At 48.3% G+C, this 25,751-nt stretch overlaps 1 protein-coding gene across 5 annotated transcripts in view; it reads left to right on the top strand.

The window, feature by feature from the left end:
- Positions 1 to 25,751, top strand: part of LOC129716426 (disintegrin and metalloproteinase domain-containing protein 12-like) — a 111,890-nt gene that overhangs the window by 75,798 nt on the left and 10,341 nt on the right. The window contains exons 15-24 of one of the 5 annotated variants that reach the window (XM_055666297.1): positions 1,294 to 1,402; positions 3,666 to 3,858; positions 7,232 to 7,309; positions 8,505 to 8,619; positions 12,330 to 12,395; positions 14,298 to 14,363; positions 15,869 to 15,934; positions 19,154 to 19,271; positions 19,792 to 19,842; positions 20,988 to 21,056. In XM_055666297.1, coding sequence (XP_055522272.1) covers positions 1,294 to 1,402; positions 3,666 to 3,858; positions 7,232 to 7,309; positions 8,505 to 8,619; positions 12,330 to 12,395; positions 14,298 to 14,363; positions 15,869 to 15,934; positions 19,154 to 19,271; positions 19,792 to 19,842; positions 20,988 to 21,045 — 920 coding nt within the window. In that variant the 3' untranslated portion in view covers positions 21,046 to 21,056. The remainder of the gene's footprint in view (positions 1 to 1,293; positions 1,403 to 3,665; positions 3,859 to 7,231; positions 7,310 to 8,504; positions 8,620 to 12,329; positions 12,396 to 14,297; positions 14,364 to 15,868; positions 15,935 to 19,153; positions 19,272 to 19,791; positions 19,843 to 20,987; positions 21,057 to 25,751) is intronic. The other 4 variants (XM_055666299.1, XM_055666298.1, XM_055666300.1 and 1 more) reach the window with 4 other exon arrangements.

Raw genomic sequence — 25,751 nt, 5'->3', positions numbered from 1 at the left:
GCAATCTCCCATAACGGAGACGAGGAAACACTTTTTCACACAGAGAGTTGTGAGTCTGTGGAATTCTCTGCCTCAGAGGGCAGTGGAGGCCGGTTCTCTGGACACTTTCAAGAGAGAGCTAGATAGGGCTCTTAAAGATAGAGGAGTCAGGGGATATGGGGAGAAGGCAGGAACGGGGTACTGATTGGGGATGATCAGCCATTGAATGGCGGTGCTGGCTCGAAGGGCCGAATGGCCTACTCCTGCACCTATTGGGTATTGGAAGGATGTGGGGGCTTTGCTGCAAAAGAATCCAAGTCTGTCCAACCTCTCCCTGTAGCTAATACCCTGTGATCCAAGCACCAACCTCGTCCTGTAGCTAATACCCTGTGATCCAAGCACCAACCCCCCCTGTAGCTAATACCCTTTGATCCAAGCACCAACCCCCCCTGTAGCTAATACCCTGTGATCCAAGCACCAACCCCCCCCTGTAGCTAATACCCTGTGATCCAAGCACCAACCCCCCCCTGTAGCTAATACCCTGTGATCCAAGCACCAACCTCGTCCTGTAGCTAATACCCTGTGATCCAAGCACCAACCTCGTCCTGTAGCTAATACCCTTTGATCCAAGCACCAACCTCCTCCTGTAGCTAATACCCTTTGATCCAAGCACCAACCCCCCCCCCTGTAGCTAATACCCTGTGATACCCAACCCCCCTGTGATCCAAGCACCAACCTCTAATACCCTGTGATCCAAGCACCAACCTCGTCCTGTAGCTAATACCCTGTGATCCAAGCACCAACCTCCCACTGTAGCTAATGCCCTTTGATCCAAGCACCAACCTCGTCCTGTAGCTAATACCCTTTGATCCAAGCACCAACCTCCCACTGTAGCTAATGCCCTTTGATCCAAGCACCAATCCCCCCCTGTAGCTAATACCCTTTGATCCAAGCACCAACCCCCCCTGTAGCTAATACCCTTTGATCCAAGCACCAACCTCCCACTGTAGCTAATGCCCTTTGATCCAAGCACCAACCTCCTGCACCCTCTCCAGAGCCTCCACATCCTTCTTCTGATGGGGTGACCAGAGGTAATACAGAAACAGGCCGTTGGGCCCATCCGGTCCGTGCTGACCAAGTTGCCCATCCGAGCTAGTCCCACTGGCTCATTCCTCAGGGACATGGCTGCTCAGGAACAGGTCCTCCGGGCAGTTCAAACATCTCCCCTCCCTTTCCCGCTCGCTTGGTTGGGATGTGGCCGCACGCAGTTAACAGCACGAGGACGGTGAAGTGACAGCGCCTTCTCTCCCATAGGTGCGATGTCGGCCGAGCCGATCTGCTATGAAGTAACTAACGGAGAAGGAAACCAGTATGGCAATTGTGGCCAGAACGAAAACAACGAGCATATTGCATGCCAAGCTGAGTATGTGCCTGACATCCTGACTTTGCACAAACACCCACCTGCCCTAACGCAGGGATTTGATCCCGAGAATAACTGACACGTTAGCGCTGTTTCATGACATTTGAATTATAATTTAACAAGTTTATCGCGGGTGGCACATTGAGTTGCTGCCTCACAGCACCCGGGTTCAATCCTGACCACGGGGTGCTGTCTGTGTGGAGTTTGCACGTCCTCCCCGTGCGTGACGCGTGGCTTTCCTCTGGATGTCACATCCCAGAGACGTGCAAGTTTGTACGTTCATTGGCTTCTGTAAATTGCCCTTCATTTGTAGGATGAGAAAGTGGGAGAACATGGAACTGTTACGCTAGCGATCAGTGGTCAGCGTGGACGCGATGGGCCCAATGGCCTGGTTCCACGCTGTATCTATAAACTAAACTGGAGTAACTCAGCGGGTCAGGCAGCGTCTCCAGAGAAGGAATGGGTCATGACCCTTCTTCAGACTGAGAGTCAGAGGAAAGGGAAACAAGAGATATAAATGGTGGAAATGGTAAATTCATTGTAATTTAGAAGGATGAGAGGGCATCTTATTGAAACATATAAAATTATTAAGGGATTGGACACGCTAGATGCAGGAAACATGTTTCCGACATTGGGGAGTCCAGAACCAGGGGCCACAGTTTTTGAATAAGGGGTAGTCCATTTAGAATGGAGGTGAGGAAACACTTTTTCACATAGAGAGTTGTGAATTTTTGGAATTCTCTGCCTCAGAGGGCAGTGGAGGCTGATTCACTGGATGCATTCAAAAGAGAGTTAAATAGAGCTATTAGGGCTAGCGGAATCAAGCAGTATGGGGAGAAGGCAGGAACAGGGTACTGATTGGGGATGATCAGCCATGATCACATTGAATGGCGGTGCTGGCTCGAAGGGCCAAATGGCCTCCTCCTGCACCTGTTGTCTATGTATCTATGGTGATATCGAGAGATATGGAACAAACAAAAAATATGCAAAAAGCAACAATCATCAAGGAACAGTGGAGCCCACAATGGTTCATTGTTGGCTGTGGGCTGGGTGATAACGAGTTATACAGACATTGAAACTCATCAGGACGTCAGTGAGATTAGTACGATGATTAGGATGTCGGCAGGACTGAGAGGGAGAGGGAGAGGAAGAGGGAGAGGGGATGCAAGGGTTACTTGAACTTGGAGAAATCAATTCCCTTGGCCAAGCAAAATAGATGCTGTTCCGCCAATTGGCGCTGGGCCTCACTATGACAGTGGAGGAGGCCCAGGACAGAAAAGTCAGCTAGGCCCAGGCGGACTGAGCGGAGGTATTCATTGTGTTTATATGACAACTGTAGTGGTACATGTCTCTAAATGTATAAAGGGGTATGGGCCAAGTGTGGACAAATGGGACTAGTTTAGATGGGGCAAATCTGTCAGTATGGGAAAGTTGGGCTGAAAGGCCTGTTTTCATGCTGTGTAAATCTATGTCCAAGTGATCTTTCCTCACTTAAATCCAAGTCTACACACACACCTCACTCGATGATCTTCTAATATCCTTGCTAAACTCTGCTTAATTATTAAAGCAACCAGCCCTCCTCTGTTTACGGCAACACTCTCCTGTCTCTGGTGGGGGTTCCGCTGTGTGGTAAATGTTCCATCATTCTATATTTGAGACTTTGTCCAAAACACAATATTACTGATGCACCCCTTGTGTTTATTCTCGTGGTATCATTTTCACCTGAACCATTGTAAAATGCAGCACAGGAACAGGCAGGCAGTGCAGCAGTAGAGTTGCTGCCTCACAGCGCCAGAGACCCGGGTTCCATCCTGACTACGGGTGCTGTCTGTATGGAGTTTGCACGTTCTCCCCGTGACCTGCGGGGGTCTTCTCCAGGTGCTCCGGTTTCCTCCCACACTCCAAAGATGTACAGGTTTGTAGGTGAATTGGCTTTGGTAAAATTGTAAATAGTCCCTAGTGTGTGTAGGATAGTGTTAGTGTGCGGGGATCACTGGTCAGCACTGACTCGGTGGGCCGAAGGGCCTGTTTCCGTGCTGTATATTTAAACTAAACTAAACCAGCCCACCCTGTCAGACTTTTGATCGGACTTTAATGGTTTTACCTTGCACTAGATGTTATTCCCTTATCATGTATCTGTACACTGTGAATGGCTCGATTGTAATGGTGTATAGTCTTTCTGCTGACTGGTTGGCAGGTAGCATGTGCATCTTGGAGGGTAGTGGTTGTATGGGGTGAGGCCAGCGTGTGATTGTCACCCCTGCAGGGACGTCCTTTGCGGGAAGATGCAGTGTAAGGGGGGAAGTGAAAAGCCCATCCGTGGAGGCAATGTGCACATCATCACCAGCACGCTGCGCTTCCGGGGTGTCAAGCACGAGTGCCGGGCCACCTACACCACCTTCGAGGATGCCAGTAGCTCTGACATCATCCGCCCGGGCACCAAGTGTGGGCACCAGAAGGTAAGCGGGAACGAGGGCTGCTCAGGAGAGAGTGGGGCTGCAACTCCACCCCTCCTGTTGGCTCCACAGTCACGTCAAGGCAAAGGAAAGGAAGTTAATAAGGGCCTGTCCCACTTATGCAATTTTTTCGCCTTCTGCAGAGCCCTAGTGAGACCACACCTGGAGTATTGTGTGCAGTTCTGGTCCCCTAATTTGAGGAAGGACATTCTTGCTATTGAGGGAAGTGCAGCGTAGGTTTACAAGGTGAACTCCTGGGATGGCGGGACTGTCATATGCTGAGAGAATGGAGCAGCTGGGCTTGTACACTCTGGAGTTTAGAAGGATGAGAGGATATCTCATTGAAACATATAAGATTGTTAAAGGACCTGTCCCATTTGGCCATCATTTGCACGTAAATTACGCTACATCATTTACGCGTCATGACGCACGATGCACGCGACATGACAGCACGTGATGCAAGCATGGTGTGCATTACGCACGTATGGTGCACGATGACATAGAAACATAGAAACAAAGAAATTAGGTGCAGGAGTAGGCCATTGTGCCCTTCGAGCCTGCACCGCCATTCAATATGATCATGGCTGATCATCCAACTCAGTATCCCGTACCTGCCTTCTCTCCATACCCTCTGATCCCCTTAGCCACAAGGGCCACATCTAACTCCCTCTTAAATATAGCCAATGAACTGGCCTCGACTACCCTCTGTGGCAGAGAGTTCCAGAGATTCACCACTCTCTGTGTGAAAAAAGTTCCTCTCATCTCGGTTTTAAAGGATTTCCCCCTTATCCTTAAGCTGTGACCCTTTGTCCTGGACTTCCCCAACATCGGGAGCAATCTTCCTGCATCTAGCCTGTCCAACCCCTTAAGAATTTTGTAAGTTTCTATAAGATCCCCTCTCAATCTCCTAAATTCTAGAGAGTATAAACCAAGTCTATCCAGTCTTTCTTCATAAGACAGTCCTGACATCCCAGGAATCAGTCTGGTGAACCTTCTCTGCACTCCCTCTATGTGCCTCGATTTGGAGACCAAAACTGTACGCAATACTCCAGGTGTGGTCTCACCAAGACCCTGTACAACTGCAGTAGAACCTCCCTGCTCCTATACTCAAATCCTTTTGCTATGAAAGCTAACATACCATTCGCTTTCTTCACTGCCTGCTGCACCTGCATGCCTACTTTCAATGACTGGTGTACCATGACACCCAGGTCTCGCTGCATCTCCCCTTTTCCTAGTCGGCCACCATTTAGATAATAGTCTGCTTTCCTGTTTTTGCCACCAAAATGGATAACCTCACATTTATCCACATTATACTGCATCTGCCAAACATTTGCCCACTCACCCAGCCTATCCAAGTCACCTTGCAGTCTCCTAGCATCCTCCTCATAGCAAACACTGCCCCCCAGCTTAGTGTCATCCGCAAACTTGGAGATATTGCCTTCAATTCCCTCATCCAGATCATTAATATATATTGTAAATAGCTGGGGTCCCAGCACTGATCCTTGCGGTACCCCACTAGTCACTGCCTGCCATTGTGAAAAGGACCCGTTTACTCCTACTCTTTGCTTCCTGTTTGCCAGCCAGTTCTCTTTCCACATCAATACTGAACCCCCAATGCCGTATACTTTAAGTTTGTATACTAATCTCTTATGTGGGACCTTGTCGAAAGCCTTCTGGAAGTCCAGATACACCACATCCACTGGTTCTCCCCTATCCACGCTACTAGTTACATCCTCGAAAAATTCTATAAGATTCGTCAGACATGATTTACCTTTCGTAAATCCATGCTGACTTTGTCCAATGATTTCACCACTTTCCAAATGTGCTGCTATCCCATCTTTAATAACTGACTCTAGCAGTTTCCCCACTATCGATGTTAGACTAACTGGTCTGTAATTCCCCGTTTTCTCTCTGCCTCCCTTCTTAAAAAGTGGGGTTGCGTTTGCTACCCGCCAATCCTCAGGAACTACTCCAGAATCTAAAGAGTTTTGACAGATTATTACTAATGCATCCACTATTTCTGGAGCTACTTCCTTAAGTACTCTGGGATGCAGCCTATCTGGCCCTGGGGATTTATCGGCCTTTAATCCATTCAATTTACCCAACACCACTTCCCGGCTAACCTGGATTTCACTCAATTCCTCCAACTCCTTTGACCCGCTGTCCCCTGCTATTTCCGGCAAATTATTTATGTCTTCCTTAGTGAAGACGGAACCAAAGTAGTTATTCAATTGGTCCGCCATATCCTTGTTCCCCATGATCAACTCACCTGTTTCTGACTGCAAGGGACCAACATTTGTTTTAACTAATCTCTTTCTTTATACATATCTATAAAAACTTTTGCAGTCAGTTTTTATGTTCCCTGCCAGTTTTCTTTCATAATCTTTAAGCCCTTTGTCCTCCTCTGCTGGTCTCTGAATTTCTCCCAGTCCTCCGGTATGCTGCTTTTTCTGGCTAATTTGTACGCATCATCCTTCGCTTTGATACTATCCCTGATTTCCCTTGTTATCCACGAATGTACTACATTCCCTGATTTATTCTTTTGCCAAACTGGGATGAACAATTTTTGTAGTTCATCCATGCAGTCTTTAAATGTCTTCCATTGCATATCCACTGTCAACCCTTTTAGAATTAATTGCCAGTCAATCTTGGCCAATTCACGTCTCATACCCTCAAAGTTACCTTTCTTTAAGTTCAGAACCATTGTTTCTGAATTAACAATGTCACTCTCCATCCTAATGAAGAACTCAACCATATTATGGTCACTCTTGCCCAAGGGGGCACGCACAACAAGATTGCTAACTAACCCTTCCTCATTACGCAATACCCAGACATAGGCAGTGACGCGCAGCCGTGCGCGGAGTCGCAGGATTTTGTGATGTACAAAATCTTCACGCGCCATCTGCGTGACGTGCAAATGACGGCGAAGTGAGACAGGCCCTTAAGGGTTTGGACACGCTAGAGGCAGGAAACATGTTCCCGATGTTGGGGGAATCCAGAACCAGGGGCCACAGTTTAAGAATAAGGGGTAAGCCATTTAGAACGGAGACAAGGAAACACTTCAGAGAGTTGTGAGTGTGGAATTCTCTGTCTCAGAGGGCGGTGGAGGCCAGTTCTCTGGATACTTTCAAGAGAGAGCTAGATAGGGCTCTTGAAGATAGTGGAGTTAGGGGATATGGGGAGAAGGCAGGAATGGGGTACTGATTGGAGATGATCAGCCATGATAATATTGAATGGTGGTGCTGGCTTGAAGGGCCGAATGGCCTTCTCCTGCACCTGCACCTATTGTCTATTGCCATTGATATGATGCTTGGGTAGTGTGCGGGCAATGCCAGTGAGTGTGCGATGCACTAACACACTGATCTTTGTTTCACAGGCCTGTATTAATGCCAAGTGCCAGAACATAGCCCAGTTGCATGTGGGAAGCTGCCAGAAGACGTGTAACAACAATGGGGTAGGACATTGATCATCTCAGTCATCGCCACCCAGGATCAACGGGCAGGGGAGGGGCGGCCAACACATTCAATGCCCTTTACATTAGTTCACCCACGGTGCTGCAGACTGAGTCTTCATTAGTTCCCTGTCAACCGTGACGGGAGAACGCAGGAGAATGGGGTCCAGAGCGAAAGATAGATCAGCCATGATGGAAGACGGAGTAGACGCGATGGGCCGAATGGCCTAATTCAGCCCACTGAGTCCACGCTGACCATCGATCACCCGTTCACACTAGTTCTCATCCATTCCCCACTCACTAGGTCAATTTACAAATCAACTAATGAGGCCACAAACCCGCACCCGCGGTTACAAGGAGACCATTGTGCCGTCCTTGCGTTTGCATGTAGACCTCCATCCAGTGCTGTTTACAAGAGCATTCTCAAAACGCTTGCCGCTGTGTTATATGACAGAAGGTGATTGTGGATTAACCCTTATTAATCCTTGCCATTTATAATCTCCACTACACATATATGTGTCCACCCATTACATGGTATTACGGTATTACACGGTACTAAACTAACAAGGTCAGCCAGATCCCAGAAGCCACACCGAGCTGGGTATGAATGGCTGGCAGTTTAAATGTTCTGGATTACTTATGGAATAAAGACTAATCTTTCACTATGCGTTCTCCACAGATGCTGCCTGACCCGCTGAGTTACTCCAGCACTCTGTGAAACGTCACCTATCCATGTTCTCCACAGATGCTACCTGACCCGCTGAGTTACTCCAGCACTCTGTGAAACGTCACCTATCCATGTTCTCCACAGATGCTGCCTGGCCCGCCGAGTTACTCCAGCACTCTGTGTCTTTTCCTGCAATGACAGGGGGATACAGTTGAAGGGGGGAGGTTGGCAGATGGGGGGAGTAAGTGACAAAGGTGGGAGTGGGATAAGGAGAGAAGAGGAAGGTGATGTAAAGCTGGATGGAGGGATACGGGTGGAAGGGAAAGAACTGTAATAGCCCCTGCCTCAACTACCACCTCTGGCAGCTCGTTCTATACACCCACCACCCTCTGTGTGAACAGAGCAGTGATTTGGGGAGAGGTTTGTAAATACTCCCTGGAGGTGTGTTGGTTACTCGACCGGCTGTAAGCCTGTGTTTCTAAGTAAACCTGTGCTGCACGGCTGCTGACATCAGGTATGTTTTTGTTCCAGGTGTGTAACAATAATGGCAACTGTTTCTGTGATCAGGGCTGGTCTCCTCCTTACTGCAATTCCAGCGGCACGGGCGGCAGCCTCGACAGTGGGCCAATGCCAGCTGAACAACCAGGTACGCAGCACGCTACAGCACGTCAATGGTCTGTTGTGTCTGTCCGAGTCTATGGCCATTACTGTCAGTACTGAGTCTATGGTCATCATTGTCTGGACTGAGTGTGGTCATTACTGTCACATGTCACTGGACAAGCTAGATGCAAGAAAAATGTTCCCAATGTTGGGCGAGTCCAGAACCAGGGGCCACAGTCTTAGAATAAAGGGGAGGTCATTTAAGACTGAGGTGAGAAAAAACTTTGTCACCCAGAGTGCTGTGAATTTATGGAATTCCCTGCCACAGAGGGCAGTGAAGGCCAAGTCACTGGATGGATTTAAGAGATAGTTAGATAGAGCTCTAGGGGCTAGTGGAGTCAAGGGATATGGGGAGAAGGCAGGCACGGGTTATTGATAGGGGACGATCAGCCATGATCACAATGAATGGCGGTGCTCGTTCAAAGGGCCGAATGGCCTCCGCCTGCACCTATTTTCTCTGTTTCTATGTACCGAGGTACAGTGAAAAGCTTTGTTTTGCATGCTGTACAATCAGATCAGATAATACTCTACATAAATACAAACAGGTCAAACTCCAATCCATTAGGTAGAGCAAAAGGGAAGATACAGAGTGCAGAATATAGTTCTCAGCATTGTAGCGCATCAGTTCCACAGACTAAGTCCAATGTCCGCAATGGAGTAGAGGTGAATCGGACAGTACCCGAGCTTATGGAAGGGCCGTTCAGAAGCCTGATAACAGAGGGGAAGAAGCTGTTCCTCCAACGGCCCCGATCCATGCCGGGCCGGCAGCACAGAGAGGGATGTAGAATGAGAGGACTCATACAGGAGTGTATCTGAGTCATTCCTCACCCTGCTCAGCCCTTGGTGAGTCCTCCACCAATCCCATAATCCAGTTTCAGAGCGCAGTGTCACACAGCATGGAAGCTGTGTGACTTCAAACACAACAGTACCTTCAGATATATCTGAGGACACTGCGGGAAACTAGAGAGGTAATTGCGGGAGCCCTGGTTGAAATTTACGAGTCGACCTTAAATACAGGAGAGGTGCCGGAAGACTGGAGGGTGGCAAGTGTTGTGCCTCTTTTCAATAAGGGCTACAGGGAAAATGCTGGGAACTATAGGCCGGTGAGCTTAACATCTGTAGTTGGTAAGTTACTGGACAGTATTCTGAGGGATAGGATATACAGGCATTTGGATGGGCAAGTGATAAGGGACAGTCAACATGGTTTTGTATGTGGGAGGTCGTGTCTCACAAATCTGATTGAGTTTTTTGAAGACGTGACCATAAGATTGATGAGCGCAGAGTTGTAGCTGTTGTGTACATGGACTTCAGTAAGGTGTTCGACAAGGTTCTTCATGGTAGGCTGCTCTGGAAGGTTGGATCTCATGTGATTGAGGCAGTGCAGCGTAGGTTCACGAGATTGATCCCTGGGATGTTGGGACTGTCATATGAGGAAAGATTGAAAAGACTAGGCTTGTATTCACTGGAGTTTAGAAGGATGAGGGGATATCTTATAGAAACATATAAAATTATAAAAGGACTGGACAAGCTAGATGCAGGAAAAATGTTCCCAATGTTGAACGAGTCCAGAACCAGGGGCCACAGTCTTAGAATAAAGGGGAGGCCGTTTAAGACAGAGGTGAGAAAAATCTTTTTTAACCAAAGAGTTGTGAATTTATGGAATTCCCTGCCACAGAGGGCAGTGGAGGCCAAGTCACTGGATGGATTTAAGACAGAGTTAGTTAGAGCTCTAGAGGCTAGTGGAGTCAAGGGATATGGGGAGAAAGCAGGCACGGGTTATTGATAGGGGACGATCAGCCATGATCACAATGAATGGCGGTGCTGGCTCGAAGGGCCGAATGGCCTTCTCCTGCACCTATTTTCTATGTTTCTTTGTTTCTATGTTTCTATGGGATCCAAGGAGAGATAGCAAATTGAATGGATAGCAGATTGGCTCCATGGAAGGAAGCAGAGGGTGATGATGGGCATGTTAATGACTGACTGATATGATCTGTACAATATCTAATCCTGCCTTGGTAACACAGAAGTACGACCACCTCTTGCGCGACCAACCACTCATTTGACAATTTGCTCTATTGTCTTGTTCCTACCACAATCCTGTTCTTTCCACAGTCTTGTACTACTTATGTATAACTCGAGTGTTTGCTCAAACTGGAGGAACGGCCGATCATACTCTGTGTAGGAAGGAACTGCAGATGCTGGTTTACACCAAAGATAGACCCAAAGTGCTGGAGTAACTCAGTGGGCAGGCAGCATCGCTGGATGGAAGGAATGGGTGACTTCGGGTGGAGACTCTTCTTATAGAAGGAATACGTGATGTTTCGGGTCAAGACCCTTCTTCAGAGTGAAGGGTCTCGAGCTGAAACGACACCCATTCCTTCTATCCACAGATGCTACCCACCCTCATTCTGCTGGGGCATCTTACAGCCCAACATATTAATGTTGAATTCTCCAATGTTAGGTAACTTACCACACCAAACAACCCCCCCCCCCCCCCCCCCCCCGCCACCCTCTCTTCCTTGTGTCCCACCTGGACACACCCATTTAACCCTATCCCTTCACCCTGCCCCCCTCCACCTACACTCCTTCCTCTGGTTTCATATTTCATGCCTCTTCTCTCCTTATTACACACTTCTTGTCTTTTCATCTCTGGTCTTTGTCCACCATCTGTCAATCCCCTCTCATCTGTATCCATCTATCACTCGTCACTTTGCCATGCCCCCTCCTCTCTTCCAGCCTTCTCCCCCTACTACAATCAGTCTGACAAAGGCTCCCGATCCAAAACGTCACCTATCCAAGTTCTCCACAGATGCTGCCTGACCCGCTGAGTTACTCCAGCACTCTGTGAAACGTCACCTATCCATGTTCTCCACAGATGCTGCCTGACCCACTGAGTTACTCCAGCACTCTGTGAAACGTCACCTACCCATGTTCTCCACAGATGCTGCCTGACCCACTGAGTTACTCCAGCACTCTGTGAAACGTCACCTATCCATGTTCTCCACAGATGCTGCCTGACCCGCTGAGTTACTCCAGCACTCTGTGAAACGTCACCTATCCATGTTCTCCACAGATGCTGCCTGACCCGCTGAGTTACTCCAGCACTCTGTGAAACGTCACCTATCCATGTTCTCCACAGATGCTGCCTGACCCGCTGAGTTCCTCCAGCTTTTGTGTCTTTTTTTGTAAGGCAGCAATTGTAGTTTAGTTTAGTTTAGAGATACAGTGTGGAAACAGGCCCTTCGGCCCACCGGGTCCATGCCGACCAGCGTTCCCCGCAAATTAACACTAACGTACCATAACGCTCTATGGACAATTTTTACATTTTCCAAGCCAATTTACCTACAAACCTGTCATCTTTTGAGTGTGGGAGGAAACCGAAGATCTCAGAGAAAACCCACGAGGTCACAGGGAGAACGTACAAACTCCGTACAGACAGCACCCGTAGTCAGGATCGAACCTGTGTCTCCGGCGCTCCAAGCGCTGCAAGGCAGCAACTCTACCGCTACGCCATCGTGCCGCCCACTCTGGGGGAGGGGGTAGAGCGGTGTGGCACTGAACTGTCTCTGGCCACTACAGGTGGGCGATGGGGCAGTGTGTGACGGGTGGGGACTGGGACCCTGTGGGCGGGTGCTGCTGAAGGCACGGTGTCCTGGCCTGAGCCTCTGGTTAATACTGGCTGCCTCTCTCCTTTAGTCTCAAACGTGACGGAGGTTGTGGACTTGACCAGCACCACACAGCACAGTCCCACACAGTCACCAGGTAAGTCACCACCTCCAGAGTCATACAGAACGAAAACTGGACCTTCATAGAGTAATAGTACAGTAACAGGCCCTTCGGCCCAGTTTGTGCTCAACATGATGCCATCTCTTACCTGCCTGCACCTGATCCACATCCCTCCAGTCCCTGTATATCCATGAGCCTACACAAAGCCTCAAACACCACGATCGTATCTGCCTTCACCACCACCCCTGGCAGCACCTTCCAGGCACCCACCTCCCTCTGTGTAAAACAACGGTCTCTCTCTCTCTCCCTCTCCCTCTCTTTCTCTCTCTCTTTCTTTCTCTCTCTCTCTCTTTCTTTCTTTCTTTCTCTTTCTCTCTCTTTCTCTTCCCCCCCCCCCCCCCCCCTGTGATCAGACCTGTGTCTCTCTGTCTGTCCCTGTGATATGACCTGTGTCTGGGTCTCCCTCTGTGATCAGACCTCACTCTCCCCAACTGTGGGTCATAAGGTCATGTGATCGGAGTAGAATTAGGCCATTTGGCCCTTCAAGCCTACTCCACCATTCAATCATCTAGCTTTCAAGAGAGAGCTAGATAGGGCTCTTAAAAATAGCAGAGTCAGGGGATATGGGGAGAAGGCAGGAACGGGGTACTGATTGTGGATGATCAGCCATGATCACATTGAATGGCAGTGCTGGCTCGAAGGACCATATGGCCTACTGCACCTATTGTCTATTAGCTATTATCTATCTCTCCCTCTTAACCCTATTATTCCCTTAAACCCTGACACCCGTACTAATCAAGAGGCTCTCTCTCTATCTCCCTGTGGTCAGAGCTGTGTGTGTCTCTGTGATCAGACCTAGATGGCAGTGTGAACTGTGAGGATGATGCTATGAGGATGCAGGGTGATTTGGCAGGTTGGGGGAGTGGGCAGATGCATGGCAGATGACATTTAATGTGGATAAATGTGAGGTTATCCACTTTGGAGGCAAGAACAGGAAGGCAGATTATTATCTGAATAGTGTCAGGTTAGGAAAAATGGGAAGTACAACGAGACCTGGGTGTACTTGTACATCAGTCACTGAAAGTAAGCATGCAGGTACAGCAGGCAGTGAAGAAAGTGAATGGCATGTTGGCCTTTATAACAAGAGGAGTTGAGTATAGGAGTAAAGAGGTCCTTCTGCAGTTGTACAGGACCCTAGTGAAATCACATCTGGAGTACAGTGTGGAGTTTTGGTCTCCAAATTTGAGGAAGGACATTCTTGCTATTGAGGGAGTGCAGCGTAGGTTTACCAGGTTAATTCCTGGGATGACGGGACTGTCGTATGCTGAGAGAATGGAGCGGCTGGGCTTGTATTCACTGTAATTTAGAAGGATGAGAGGATATCTTATTGAAACATATAAGATTATTAAGGGATTGGACAGTCGAGATGTAGGAAACATGTTCCCGATGTTGGGGGAGTCCAGAACAGTGGCCACAGTTTAAGAATAAGGGGTAAGCCATTTAGAACTGAGATGAGGAAATGGTTTTTCACACAGAGAGTTGTGAATCTGTGTAGGTAGACAAAAGTGCTGGAGAAACTCAGCGGGTGCAGCAGCATCTATGGAGCGAAGGAAATAGGCAACGTTTCGGGCCAAAACCCTTCTTCCTATCTGAGTCTGTGGAATTCTCTGCCAAGTTAAGTCAAGTCAAGAGAGTTTATTGTCAGATAAAACTCTCTTTGTCAGATAAAGCCAGGTGGTCTGAAGGCAAGAAGGCAGGCAGCAGGCAGTGAAGGCCGATTCACTGGATGTTTCAAAAGAGAGTTAGATAGAGCATTTAGAGCTAGCGGAATCAAGGGGGATGGGGAGAAGGCAGGAACGGGATACTGGGCGGGTGCTGCTGAAGGCACGGTGTCCTGGCCTGAGCCTCTGGTTAATACTGGCTGCCTCTCTCCTTTAGTCTCAAACGTGACGGAGATCGTGGACTTGACCAGCACCACACAGCACAGTCCCACACAGTCACCAGGTAAGTCACCACCTCCAGAGTCATACAGACCAAAAACTGGACCTTCATAGAGCAATAGTACAGTAACAGGCCCTTCGGCCCAGTGTTTGTGCTCAACATGATGCCATCTCTCACCTGCCGACACCTGATCCATATCCCTCCAGTCCCTGTATATCCATGAGCCTACACAAAGCCTCAAACACCACGATCGTATCTGCCTTCACCACCACCCCTGACAGCTCCTTCCAGGCACCCACCTCCCTCTGTGTAAAAAAACTGTCTCTCTCTCTCTCTCCCTCTCCCTCTCCCTCTCCCTCTCCCTCTCCCTCTCCCTCTCCCTCTCCCTCTCCCTCTCCCCTCACCTCACTCTGTGTAAAACAACAGTCTCTCTCTCTCTCTCTCTCTCATATATATCAGATCTGTGTCTGGGTCTCTCCCCAACTGTGGGTCATAAGGAGATAAGTGATAGAAGTAGAATTAGGCCATTTGGCCCATCGTCTATTCCACCATGCAATTATGGCTGATCTATCTCTCCCTCTTAAACCTATTCTCCTGCCTTCTTCCCATAACCCTTGACACCCATACCAATCAAGTCTCTCTATCACCCTGTAATCAGAGATGTGTGTGTCTGTGATCAGACTTAGGTGGCAGTGTGAACTGTGAGCAGGATGCTAGGAGGCTGCAGGGTGATTTGGACAGGTTGGGTGAGTGGGCAGATGCATGGCAGATGCAGTTTAATTTGGATAAATGTGAGGTTATCCACTTTGGTGGCAAAAACAGGAAGGCAGATTATTATCTGAATGGTGTCAGGTTAGGAAAAGGGGAAGGACAACGGGATCTGGGTGTCCTTGTTCATCAGTCACTGAAAGTAAACATGCAGGTACAACTGGCAGTGAAGAAAGCGAATGGCATGTTGGCCTTCAAAAAGCGAGGAGTTGAGTATAGGAGCAAAGAGGTCCTTCTGCATATGTACAGAGCCCTAGTGAGGCCACACCTGGAGTATTGTGTGCAGTTTTGGTCTCCTAATTTGAGGAAGGTCATTCTTGCTATTGAGGGAGTGCAGTGTAGGTTCACCAGGTTAATTCCCGGGATGGCGGGACTGTCATATGCTGAGAGAATGGTGCGGCTGGGCTTATATTCACTGGAATTTAGGATGAGAGGGAATCTTATTGAAACATATAATATTATTAAGGGATTTGACAGTCGATATGCAGGAAACATGTTCCCGATGTTGGGGGAGTCCAGAACCAGCGGCCACAGTTTAAGAATAAGGGGTCAGCCATTTAGAACTGAGATGAGGAAACACTTTTTCACCCAGAGTTGTGAATTTGTGGAATTCTCTGCCTCAGAGGGCGATGGAGCCCGATTCACTGGATGTTTCAAGAGAGAGTTAGATAGAGGTCTTACAGCTAGCGAAATCAAGGGGGATGGGGAGAAGGCAGGAACGGGATACTGGGCGGGTGCTGCTGAAGGCACGGTGTCCTGGCCTGAGCCTCTGGTTAATACTGGCTGCCTCTCTCCTTTAGTCTCAAACGTGACGGAGATCGTGGACTTGACCAGCACCACACAGCACAGTCCCACACAGTCACCAGGTAAGTCACCACCTCCAGTCATACAGCCCGAAAACTGGACCTTCATAGAGCAATAGTACAGTAACAGGCCCTTCGGCCCACAGTGTTTGTGCTCAACATGATGCCATCTCTCACCTGCCGACACCTGATCCATATCCCTCCAGTCCCTGTATATCCATGAGCTTATACAAAGCCTCAAACACCACGATCGTATCTGCCTTCACCACCACCCCTGGCAGCACCTCCCAGGCACCCACATCCCTCTGTGTAAAACAACTGTCCATCTCTCTCTCTCTCTCCCTGTGATCAGACCTGTGTGTGTGTGTCTCTGTGATCAGATCTAGGTGGCAGTGTGAACTGTGAGGAGGATGCCATGAGGATGCAAAATGACTTGGACAGGTTGGGTGTGTGGGCAGATGCATGGCAGATGAAGTTTAATGCGGATAAATGTGAGGTTATCCACTTTGGTAACAAAAACAGGCAAGTCAGATTACTATCTAATTGGCGTCAAGTTGGGAAAAGGGGAAGTAAACGGGATCTGGGGGTCCTTGTACATAGAAACATAGAAACATAGAAATTAGGTGCAGGAGTAGGCCATTCGGCCCTTCGAGCCTGCACCGCCATTCAATATGATCATGGCTGATCATCCAACTCAGTGTCCCGTACCTGCCTTCTCTCCATACCCCCTGATCCCCTTAGCCACAAGGGCCACATCTAACTCCCTCTTAAATATAGCCAATGAACTGGCCTCAACTACCCTCTGTGGCAGAGAGTTCCAGAGATTCACCACTCTCTGCGTGAAAAAAGTTCTTCTCATCTCGGTTTTAAAGGATTTCCCCTTTATCCTTAAGCTGTGACCCCTTGTCCTGGACTTCCCTAACATCGGGAACAATCTTCCTGCATCTAGCCTGTCCAACCCCTTAAGAATTTTGTAAGTTTCTATAAGATCCCCTCTCAATCTTCTAAATTCTAGAGAGTATAAACCAAGTCTATCCAGTCTTTTCTTCATAAGACAGTCCTGACATCCCAGGAATCAGTCTGGTGAACCGTCTCTGCACTCCCTCTATGGCAATAATGTCCTTCTGAAGATTTGGAGACCAAAACTGTACGCAATACTCCAGGTGTGGTCTCACCAAGACCCTGTACAACTGCAGTAGAACCTCTCTGCTCCTATACTCAAATCCTTTTGCAATGAAAGCTAACATACCATTCGCTTTCTTTACTGCCTGCTGCACCTGCATGCCTACCTTCAATGACTGGTGTACCATGACACCCAGGTCTCGCTGCATCTCCCCCCTTTCCCAATCGGCCACCATTTAGATAATAGTCTGCTTTCCTGTTTTTTTTGCCACCAAAATGGATAACCTCACATTTATCCACATTATACTGCATCTGCCAAACATTTGCCCACTCACCCAGCCTATCCAAGTCACCCTGCAGTCTCCTAGCATCCTCCTCACAGCTAACACTGCCCCCCAGCTTAGTGTCATCCGCAAACTTGGAGATATTGCCTTCAATTCCCTCATCCAGATCATTAATATATATTGTAAATAGCTGGGGTCCCAGTACTGAGCCTTGGGGTACCCCACTAGTCACTGCCTGCCATTGTGAAAAGGACCCGTTTACTCCTACTCTTTGCTTCCTGTTTGCCAGCCAGTTCTCTATCCACATCAATACTGAACCCCCAATGCCTTGTGCTTTAAGTTTGTATACTAATTTCTTATGTGGGACCTTGTCGAAAGCCTTCTGGAAGTCCAGATACACCACATCCACTGGTTCTCCCCTATCCACGCTACTAGTTACATCCTCGAAAAATTCTATAAGATTCATCAGTACATCAGTCTATGAAAGTAAGCATGCAGGTACATCAGGCAGTGAAGAAAGCGAATGGCATGTTGGCCTTTATAAAAAGAGGAATCGAATATAGGAACAAAGAGGTCCTTCTGCAGTTGTACAGAGCCCTAGTGAGACCACACCTGGAGTATTGTGTGCAGTTTTGGTCCCCTAATTTGAGGAAGGACATTTGTGCTATTGAGTGAGTGCAGCGTAGGTTCACAAGGTTAATTCCTGGGATGGCGGGACTGTCATATGCTGAGAGAATGGAGCAGCTGGGCTTGTACACTCTGGAGTTTAGAAGGATGAGAGGAGATCTCATTGAAACATATAAGATTGTGAAGGGCTTGGACACACTAGAGGCAGGAAACATGTTCCCGATGTTGGGTGAGTCCAGAACCAGGGGCCACAGTTTAAGAATAAGGGGTAAGCCATTTAGAACGGAGATGAGGAAACACTTTCTCACACAGAGAGTGGTGAGTCTGTGGAATTATCTGCCTCAGAGGGCAGTGGAGGCCCGTTCTCTGGATACTTTTGAGAGAGCTAGATAGGGCTAATAAAGATAGCGGAGTCAGGGGATATGGGGAGAAGGCAGGAACGGGGTACTGATTGTGGATGATCAGCTATGATCACAGTGAATGGCGGTGCTGGTTCGAAGGGCCGAATGGCCTACTACTGCACCTATTGTCTGTGTGTTGGTGTGTCTATGTATCTATGTGTCTATGTGTCTGTGTCTACGTATCTATCATAGAGGGAGTACAGAGAAGGTTCACCAGACTGATTCCTTGGATGTCAGGACTTTCATATGAAGAAAAACTGAATAGACTCGGCTTGTACTCGCTAGAATTTAGAAGATTGAGGGGGGATCTATAGAAACTTACAAAATTCTTAAGGGGTTGGACAGGCTTGATGCAGGAAGATTGTTCCCGATGTTGGGGAAGTCCAGAACAAGGGGTCACAGTTTAAGGATAAGGGGGAAATCTTTTAGGACCGAGATGAGGAAAACTTTTTTCACACAGAGTGGTGAATCTCTGGAATTCTCTGCCGCAGAAGGTAGTTGAGGCCAGTTCATTGGCTATATTTAAGAGGGAGTTAGATGTGGCCCTTGTGGCTAAAGGGATCAGGGGATATGGAGAGAAGGCAGGAACAGGATATTGAGTTGGATGATCAGCCATGTTCATATTGAATGGCGGTGCAGGCTCGAAGGGCCGAATGGCCTACTCCTGCACCAATTTTCTATGTTTCTATGTGTCTGTGCGTCTGTGCATCTGTGTGTCTACGTATCTATGTATGTGTCTGTGCGTATATGTGTCTGATTGTCTGTGCGTGCGTGCGTGTGTGTGTGTATCTGTGTGTCCATGTGTCTATGTATCTGTGTATCTATGTGTCGTGCCTCTCGCTCTGCAGGGCCACTGGGCTGGAGAACGCTGCTACCCGCCGTGTTGGTGCCGCTCCTGATCCTGACTGCCGGTGGTCTGATCGCCGGCTGGGTGCTGAGGAAGAAAAAATACATCGGGACCACCAGGTATGGAGGGGGGGGGGGGGGGGGTGGAAACGTGTGGAAACATCTAAAATTCTTCATGGATTGGACAGGCTAGATGCAGGAAAAATGTTTCCAATGTTGAGGGAGTCCAGAACCAGGGGTCACGGTTTAAGAATAAGCGGTCGGCCATTTAGGAAAAGCTATTTCACCCAGAAGTTGTGAATCAGTGGAGGCCAATTCACTGAATGTTTGCAAGAGAGAGTTAGATTTAGCTCTTAGGGCCAAAGGAATCAAGGGATATGGGGGGAAAGCAGGAACAGGGTACTGATTTTGGATGATCAGCCATGATCACATTGAAGGGCCAAATGGCCAACTCCTGCACCTATTTTCTAACTACAGGAGGCCAGGTAGGGAGGGGCGAGGGGGGGGGGGGGGGGGGGGTTTAAACTACGGGACACCAGGTACTGCGGGACTGGGGGAAGATGTGGGGAGTAGACTCAGTCTCTACCCGTGGACCAGGTTCACTTCACTAACCGCACTGACCATTACTTTCCTGTCTCAGGACTGAGAACACCTTTGTGTTTGCGTCAGAGGAGATCGTTCACAAGCACAGGTAAGGCCAACACACTGGCACGTCCCCACCCACACCACTCCACCCCCTGGGGGGGGGGGGGGGGAATAATACCAGGGAGGGGGGGCGTCATGGACAGAGGTGAGTAATGGTGGGGGGGTGGTGGGGGTTGGGATGGGTGAGGGTCGGAGGGGGCACAGCAGTGGCGGGCAGGGAGGGGGGTTCAGATGGGTGAGGGACTGGAGGACAGCAGTGGGGGGGGGGGAGGGTGGAGGGGGGATAGCGGTGGGGGGGGGGGGGGGAGAAGGGATGGTATCAGGATCAGGAGCGGCATCAAATAGCCACATATTTGGATAGCAGTAACAGGACCGGTCCGAGTCAGCATGAATTTACGAAGGGGAAATCAGGCTTGACTAATCTTCTGGAATTTTTGGAGGATGTAACTAGGAAAATGGACAAGGGAGAGCCAGTGGATGTAGTGTACCTGGACTTTCAGAAAGCATTTGATAAGGTCCCACATGGGAGATTAGTGGGCACAATTAGGGCACATGGTATTGGGGGTAGAGTGCTGACATGGATAGAGAAATGGTTGGCAGACAGGAAACAAAGAGTAGGGATTAACGGGTCCCTTTCAGAATGGCGGGCAGTGACTAGTGGGGTATCGCAAGGCTCGGTGCTGGGACCGCAGCTATTTACAATATACATTAATGATTTGGATGAAGGGATTACAAGTAACATTAGCAAATTTGCAGATGACACAAAGCTGGGCGGGTGTGTAAACTGTGAGGGGGATGCTATGAGAATGCAGGGTGACTTGGACAGGTTAGGGGAGTGGGCAGATGCATGGCAGATGATGTTTAATGCGGATAAATGTGAGGTTATCCACTTTGGTTGCAAAAACAGGAAGGCAGATTACTATCTAAATGGCGTCAAGTTGGGAAAAGGGGAAGTGATGGGGGGGGGACTGGGGAGAGATGGGGGGCAAGAAATGGGGAGGTACCTGGGGCGAAGATGGAACCGGGGGGGTTGGAATGGAAGTGGTGTGATTGGGGTGTAGGTGTGCCAGTGTTATCTGGCCTACACACATGAGGTGACCGCTGTATTGACGGCGTGTGGTGTGGGGATGTGCGGTCCTGGCCCAGTGACCTGGAGTCTGACGTATCTCACTGTCGTCTCTCCTGATGCAGAACTCACATTCACGGGGTGACGGGGTTACCTGACCCACTGCCTAACACCATGGTGTGACCCAGAGAGAGGTGAGTGGACACACCTTCCCGCCGCGAGACCGCTGGCCTGATGGGGGGGATGGGGGGTGGGGGGTGGGATTGGTACTGACCAGGGACACAGCTCTCTCCGGCAGGAGGGGTGCAGAGAAGATTCACGCGAATGTTGCCTGGACTCACAGCCTGAGCTTCAGCGCGAGGCTGGCCAGGGTAGGACTTTATTCCCTGGAGCACAATAGGATGAGGGATGATCTTATAGGTGTGTAAAATCATGAGAGGAATAGATACAGTGAATCCACATTCGTTTACCCAGAGTATGGGGAATCATGAACCAGAGGACATAGATTTAAGGTCAGAGTCATAGAGTGATACAGTGTGGGAACAGGCCCTTCTGTCCAACTTGCCCACACCGGCCAACAATGTCCCAGCTACACTAGTCCCACTTGCCTGCACTTGGTCCATAACCCTCCAAATCTGTCATATCCATTAGTTCATAAGTTCAAAAGTGATAGGAGCAGAATTAGGCCATTCAGCCCATCAAGTCTACTCCGCCATTCAATCATGGCTGATCTATCATCCCTTCTTAACCCCATTCTCCTGCCTTCTGCCCATAACCCTTAACACCCACTTACAATAGTCACTAGAGAATAGGTGTAGGAGTAGGCCATTCAGCCCTTCAAGCCAGCACCGCCATTCAATGTGAGTGTTAGGTATGTGATAATTAGCATATGTAATTAGTGCCTTGTGATATCTTGTGCAAGTACGCATGTGCACGGGGAGACTCAAGGTGGCGTCCTGCAGTAAAGAAGCTTGTAAGATTACTCCCGTGTCCGAGCCTTATTCAAGTCAGTTCAAAGCATCCAAATACACAACGATTGGCGACGAGGATAAAAGAACGAAGATAAAAACAAGGCCAGCAAGAAGAATCGAAAACAAATTTAAAAATAGAAGTAGTATTTGGAAACAAAGTGGAACAGCACCAAGCCAAATGGTTTTGAATTGGCGCCAAAAAGAAAAAAAGGTAGGAACGGGAAGCAATAGCTCAGGGAAGAGCTAGGAAAACAAGCAGGGGCAGTAAGGGTCACCAAGCACAGTGTCAGCTTACCTGGAATGTATCCAGGGCCGTGCAGCCCACAGCCAAGCCCAAGCAGCAGCCACAGACGTCGGGTGGGGGCCTAGTACTGTGAAGGCCACGGACAGGTCTGGAAAAGCCACTGACAAAAGAGGACCGTGTAGCCCACGGCCAGCCCCAGTAGCAGCCACAAACGTCGGGTGAGGGCCTCGTACTGTGAAGGTCACGGACAGGTCCAGAGAGTCACCGACAGAGGCTGAGTCTTCAGCCCAACCGGGAACAGTCAGCCCGGTGGAGGGAGAAAGTAAAGAAAGCCCGACCGTGAGCAGAAAAGCGAACAGGCCGCGAGAGAAGCGGAGAGAAGCCGAGAGCCGTGAAAGCCCGGTCGCAGTTGACAGCCGAGAGTGGAGAAAGCTGAGAGAGACAGTCCCGACGCTTGGAGCAGCGGGGACCAGCAGCAGAAACGAGCAGCGACTCACCTTCACCTTCCATAGAGTGACCACGGGAGCCAGCGACGAGTCGTGCAGCAGGTCCAGTAGCAGCCAGGAGGGCTGTGGAGACAGCGGGCAGGCAAGTCAGCGGTGCAGTGGTGGAGAGGAAGGTCAGCAGGCAAGCAGGCCAGCAAAGCAGCAACAGCCAGCCCGGGAAACCAGCAAAAGCCAGCGGAGGCAACAACAACGGCTGAGCCAGCAGCAGGATCGGAGGTCCGGGGTGGCCAGCAGTGTTTAAGAGTAACGGTGAAGCCCGGGGGGAGCCAGCTGAAGCAGCAGTGGAGGTCGAGGATGCACCAGAGTCCACAGGCCGCAAGCTGGAGCAGTGAAATCCTTCACAATAAAACTGTAATGCATTGTCACAGTAAAAGCAGGAATGTTGGATGTGTAATGCATTGGTCACATAATGTAATGCATTAGGAATATGTTTAAAACGTTGTAGTTTGCCTATTAACAGGAAATGTTGGTTAATAGTATAAATCTATTATTATAAGATTAAGTAAGAGACAGTGCTTGTTGCTAAAGCTAATTAATACAGAACTGTGTTATCCAGGGCAGAAGCCAGTGTTTTGTCTGTACAGGAGATATGCGTTTTATTATCTTGAGGTAATCAGTGTTTTGTCTGTACAGGAGCACCAGAATAGGGCACCTGAATAGCAACAGGTAGCATGGTTATTCAAAGGATAGGAAAGTGGCCCCAGTTAGATTCTGGGTGCAATTTTGAGAAATGGACTGAAGTCTTGGAGGCTTCGTTCATTTCCAATGATATCACTACTGAGGAGAAGAAGAGAGCATGGTTCATATTAGGCTTAGGAAGAGAGAATTATCACACCCTACGTACGTTACTGCGGCCAGCAAAGCCCACAGTGAAAACGTACGAGGAGTGTAAGGAGGTATTAATGGCTCATTTCTCGCCAAAACCTCCAAGGGCATCCAGAGGCAAAGAGCCTGAACTAAAGAGGGCAGGGAGTCCCTCAAAGGACAAAGGTCAAGTGCAAAAGGACCAAGGTCAAGTGCAAAAGGACCAAGGTCAAATGCAAAAGGACCAAGGTCAAATGCAAAAGGACCAAGGTCAAATGCAAAAGGACCAAGGTCAAATGCAAAAGGACCAAGGTCAAGTGCAAAAGGACCAAGGTCAAATGCAAAAGGACCAAGGTCAAGTGCAAAAGGACCAAGGTCAAATGCAAAAGGACCAAGGTCAAGTGCAAAAGGACAAAGGTCAATTGCAAAAGGACAAAAGTCAAGTGCAAAGGGACAAAAGTCAAGTGCAAAAGGGCCAAGGTCAAGTGCCAAGTGACGAAGGTCAAGTGCAGAGAAAAAAGTCCAAAGGTAAAAGGCAAAGGGAAAGAAGTAAAAGCCAAAGGGACATTGCCATCCAAAGAGCAACCCAAGCTATTCAAGCTGCATTCAGGGGTATGAAGGTACAGAGAGAGATCCGGAACAAACAGGTAGCAATGGTAATACAAGCAGCCTTTAGAATGCACAGAGTATATCATCAATACAAGGCAATGAGATTGGCAGCTATAATAGTGCAAACCCATTATAGGGCACACCTTCAAATAGTAAGTGATCGCAAAACTTACATGAAGATACGCAGCAGTGTTGTACTGCTTCAGGCAGCCTACCGAGGAATGCTTGTTCGAAGGCAATTGCGGTGAATGCATAAATCTGCCACGGTTATACAGACTTATTATCAGATGCATAAACAGCGTCAGTATTTCAAGAAACTACGCTGATCTGCCATTGCGGTACAGCAATGATACAGAGCTTGCCAGATAAGAAATGTCCAAGTGAGACATTATAATAGTTTGAGAAAAGCAGCGGTTTGTATTCAGACCTTCTACCGCGGGATTAAAGCAGAGAATTGGTTGAGAAAATCAAGGCAGAACGCTGTATTAAGTCGTTCATAAGGATGATGCAAAAGGTGGCTGTAGTGTCTGCAAGCAGCATACCGTGGTTACCGATTACGGTATGCTACAAAGCTGTGCGTCAAGCAGTGATTTCGATCCAGAGATGGTACAAAGCATGCAAAATAGGGCATTCCCAGTTTGTGCAATATCAGTCAATGAGGGATGCAACTATTAACATTCAGACTGCCTACAAGAATATGGTGGTTAGGCAGTGGGTTAAGCAAAAGAGAGATACTGTAAAAGTGCAGTCAGTACTCCGTAGGAGTTGGTATAGGAAAGACTTAAAAAGACAAATAAAGGCACAACAGAAAAGGCTGAAATGAAACAAAAGGCTTAAACGATATAGGAAAGACTTCCTCAAATGGAAAGATACAACAATTGTAGTGCAGTCTCACTACCGTGCTTATAAAGCAAGAAAACTAAGCAAGCACAAATCAAAGCCAGTATTATATTGCAAAGACAATATAGATCTTACTTGATGAAGAACCAGAGATTTGACTTAATTGGACTAGATGAACAACAAAAAAGGCTTAAACTATACAAAAGGCTTAAACGATGTAGGAAAGCCAGTGTTGTATTGCAAAGACAATATAGATCCTACGTCTTGATAAAGAACCAGAAAGGTGATTTAAGAAGACAAGTAGATGAACAACAGAAAAGGCTTGAGCGATGCAAGGAAAGGTTGAATAAATGTGTGACAATGAGTAGAAAGCGGCAAACATAGAAATAGAAAAGTCTAAAGAAGATCAAGACAAAAGTAGGCAGGACCGATTACAATTAGGACACTTCAGTATAGTCCAGCATGGAGCCTCCTTCACTGAGCAATGGACCAAGGGTTATGCATTGCAGAATCTCATGAAACAACAAGAGCAGAGAAATAATCAGAGAAGGGGAACTGATCAGCAGAGGAAGCTGCTAGAAAACGAAAACTTGCAGCCATGGGTCAGATCCCACCTACAAAGAGGAAAACAAAACAAATACATGAACCAGAAAATGATAACTCATAAAGCAAGGGTTAATGTATTTGGGTTAAGTCTAATACCATTGTGCAACAGTGTATTATTCAATGATGGGTAGGAAAAGAGAATATATCGTACGGGTGAAATGGACTTAAAAGGGGAGGATAGCGGTGTATGTAATAGAAATGGTATTACCTGCCTCCAAGTTAAAGGGGGAGGAGTGTTGAGTATGTAATAGAAATGGTGTTACCGGCCTCCAAGTTAAAGGGGGAGGAGTGTTAGGTATGGGATAATTA

The sequence above is a fragment of the Leucoraja erinacea genome, unplaced genomic scaffold (assembly GCF_028641065.1).
Source record: "Leucoraja erinacea ecotype New England unplaced genomic scaffold, Leri_hhj_1 Leri_232S, whole genome shotgun sequence".
In the NCBI taxonomy this organism is placed as follows: domain Eukaryota; kingdom Metazoa; phylum Chordata; class Chondrichthyes; order Rajiformes; family Rajidae; genus Leucoraja; species Leucoraja erinaceus.
The sequence above is the reverse complement of the archived record's forward strand: the minus strand, read 5'-3'. Positions and strand labels throughout refer to the sequence as shown.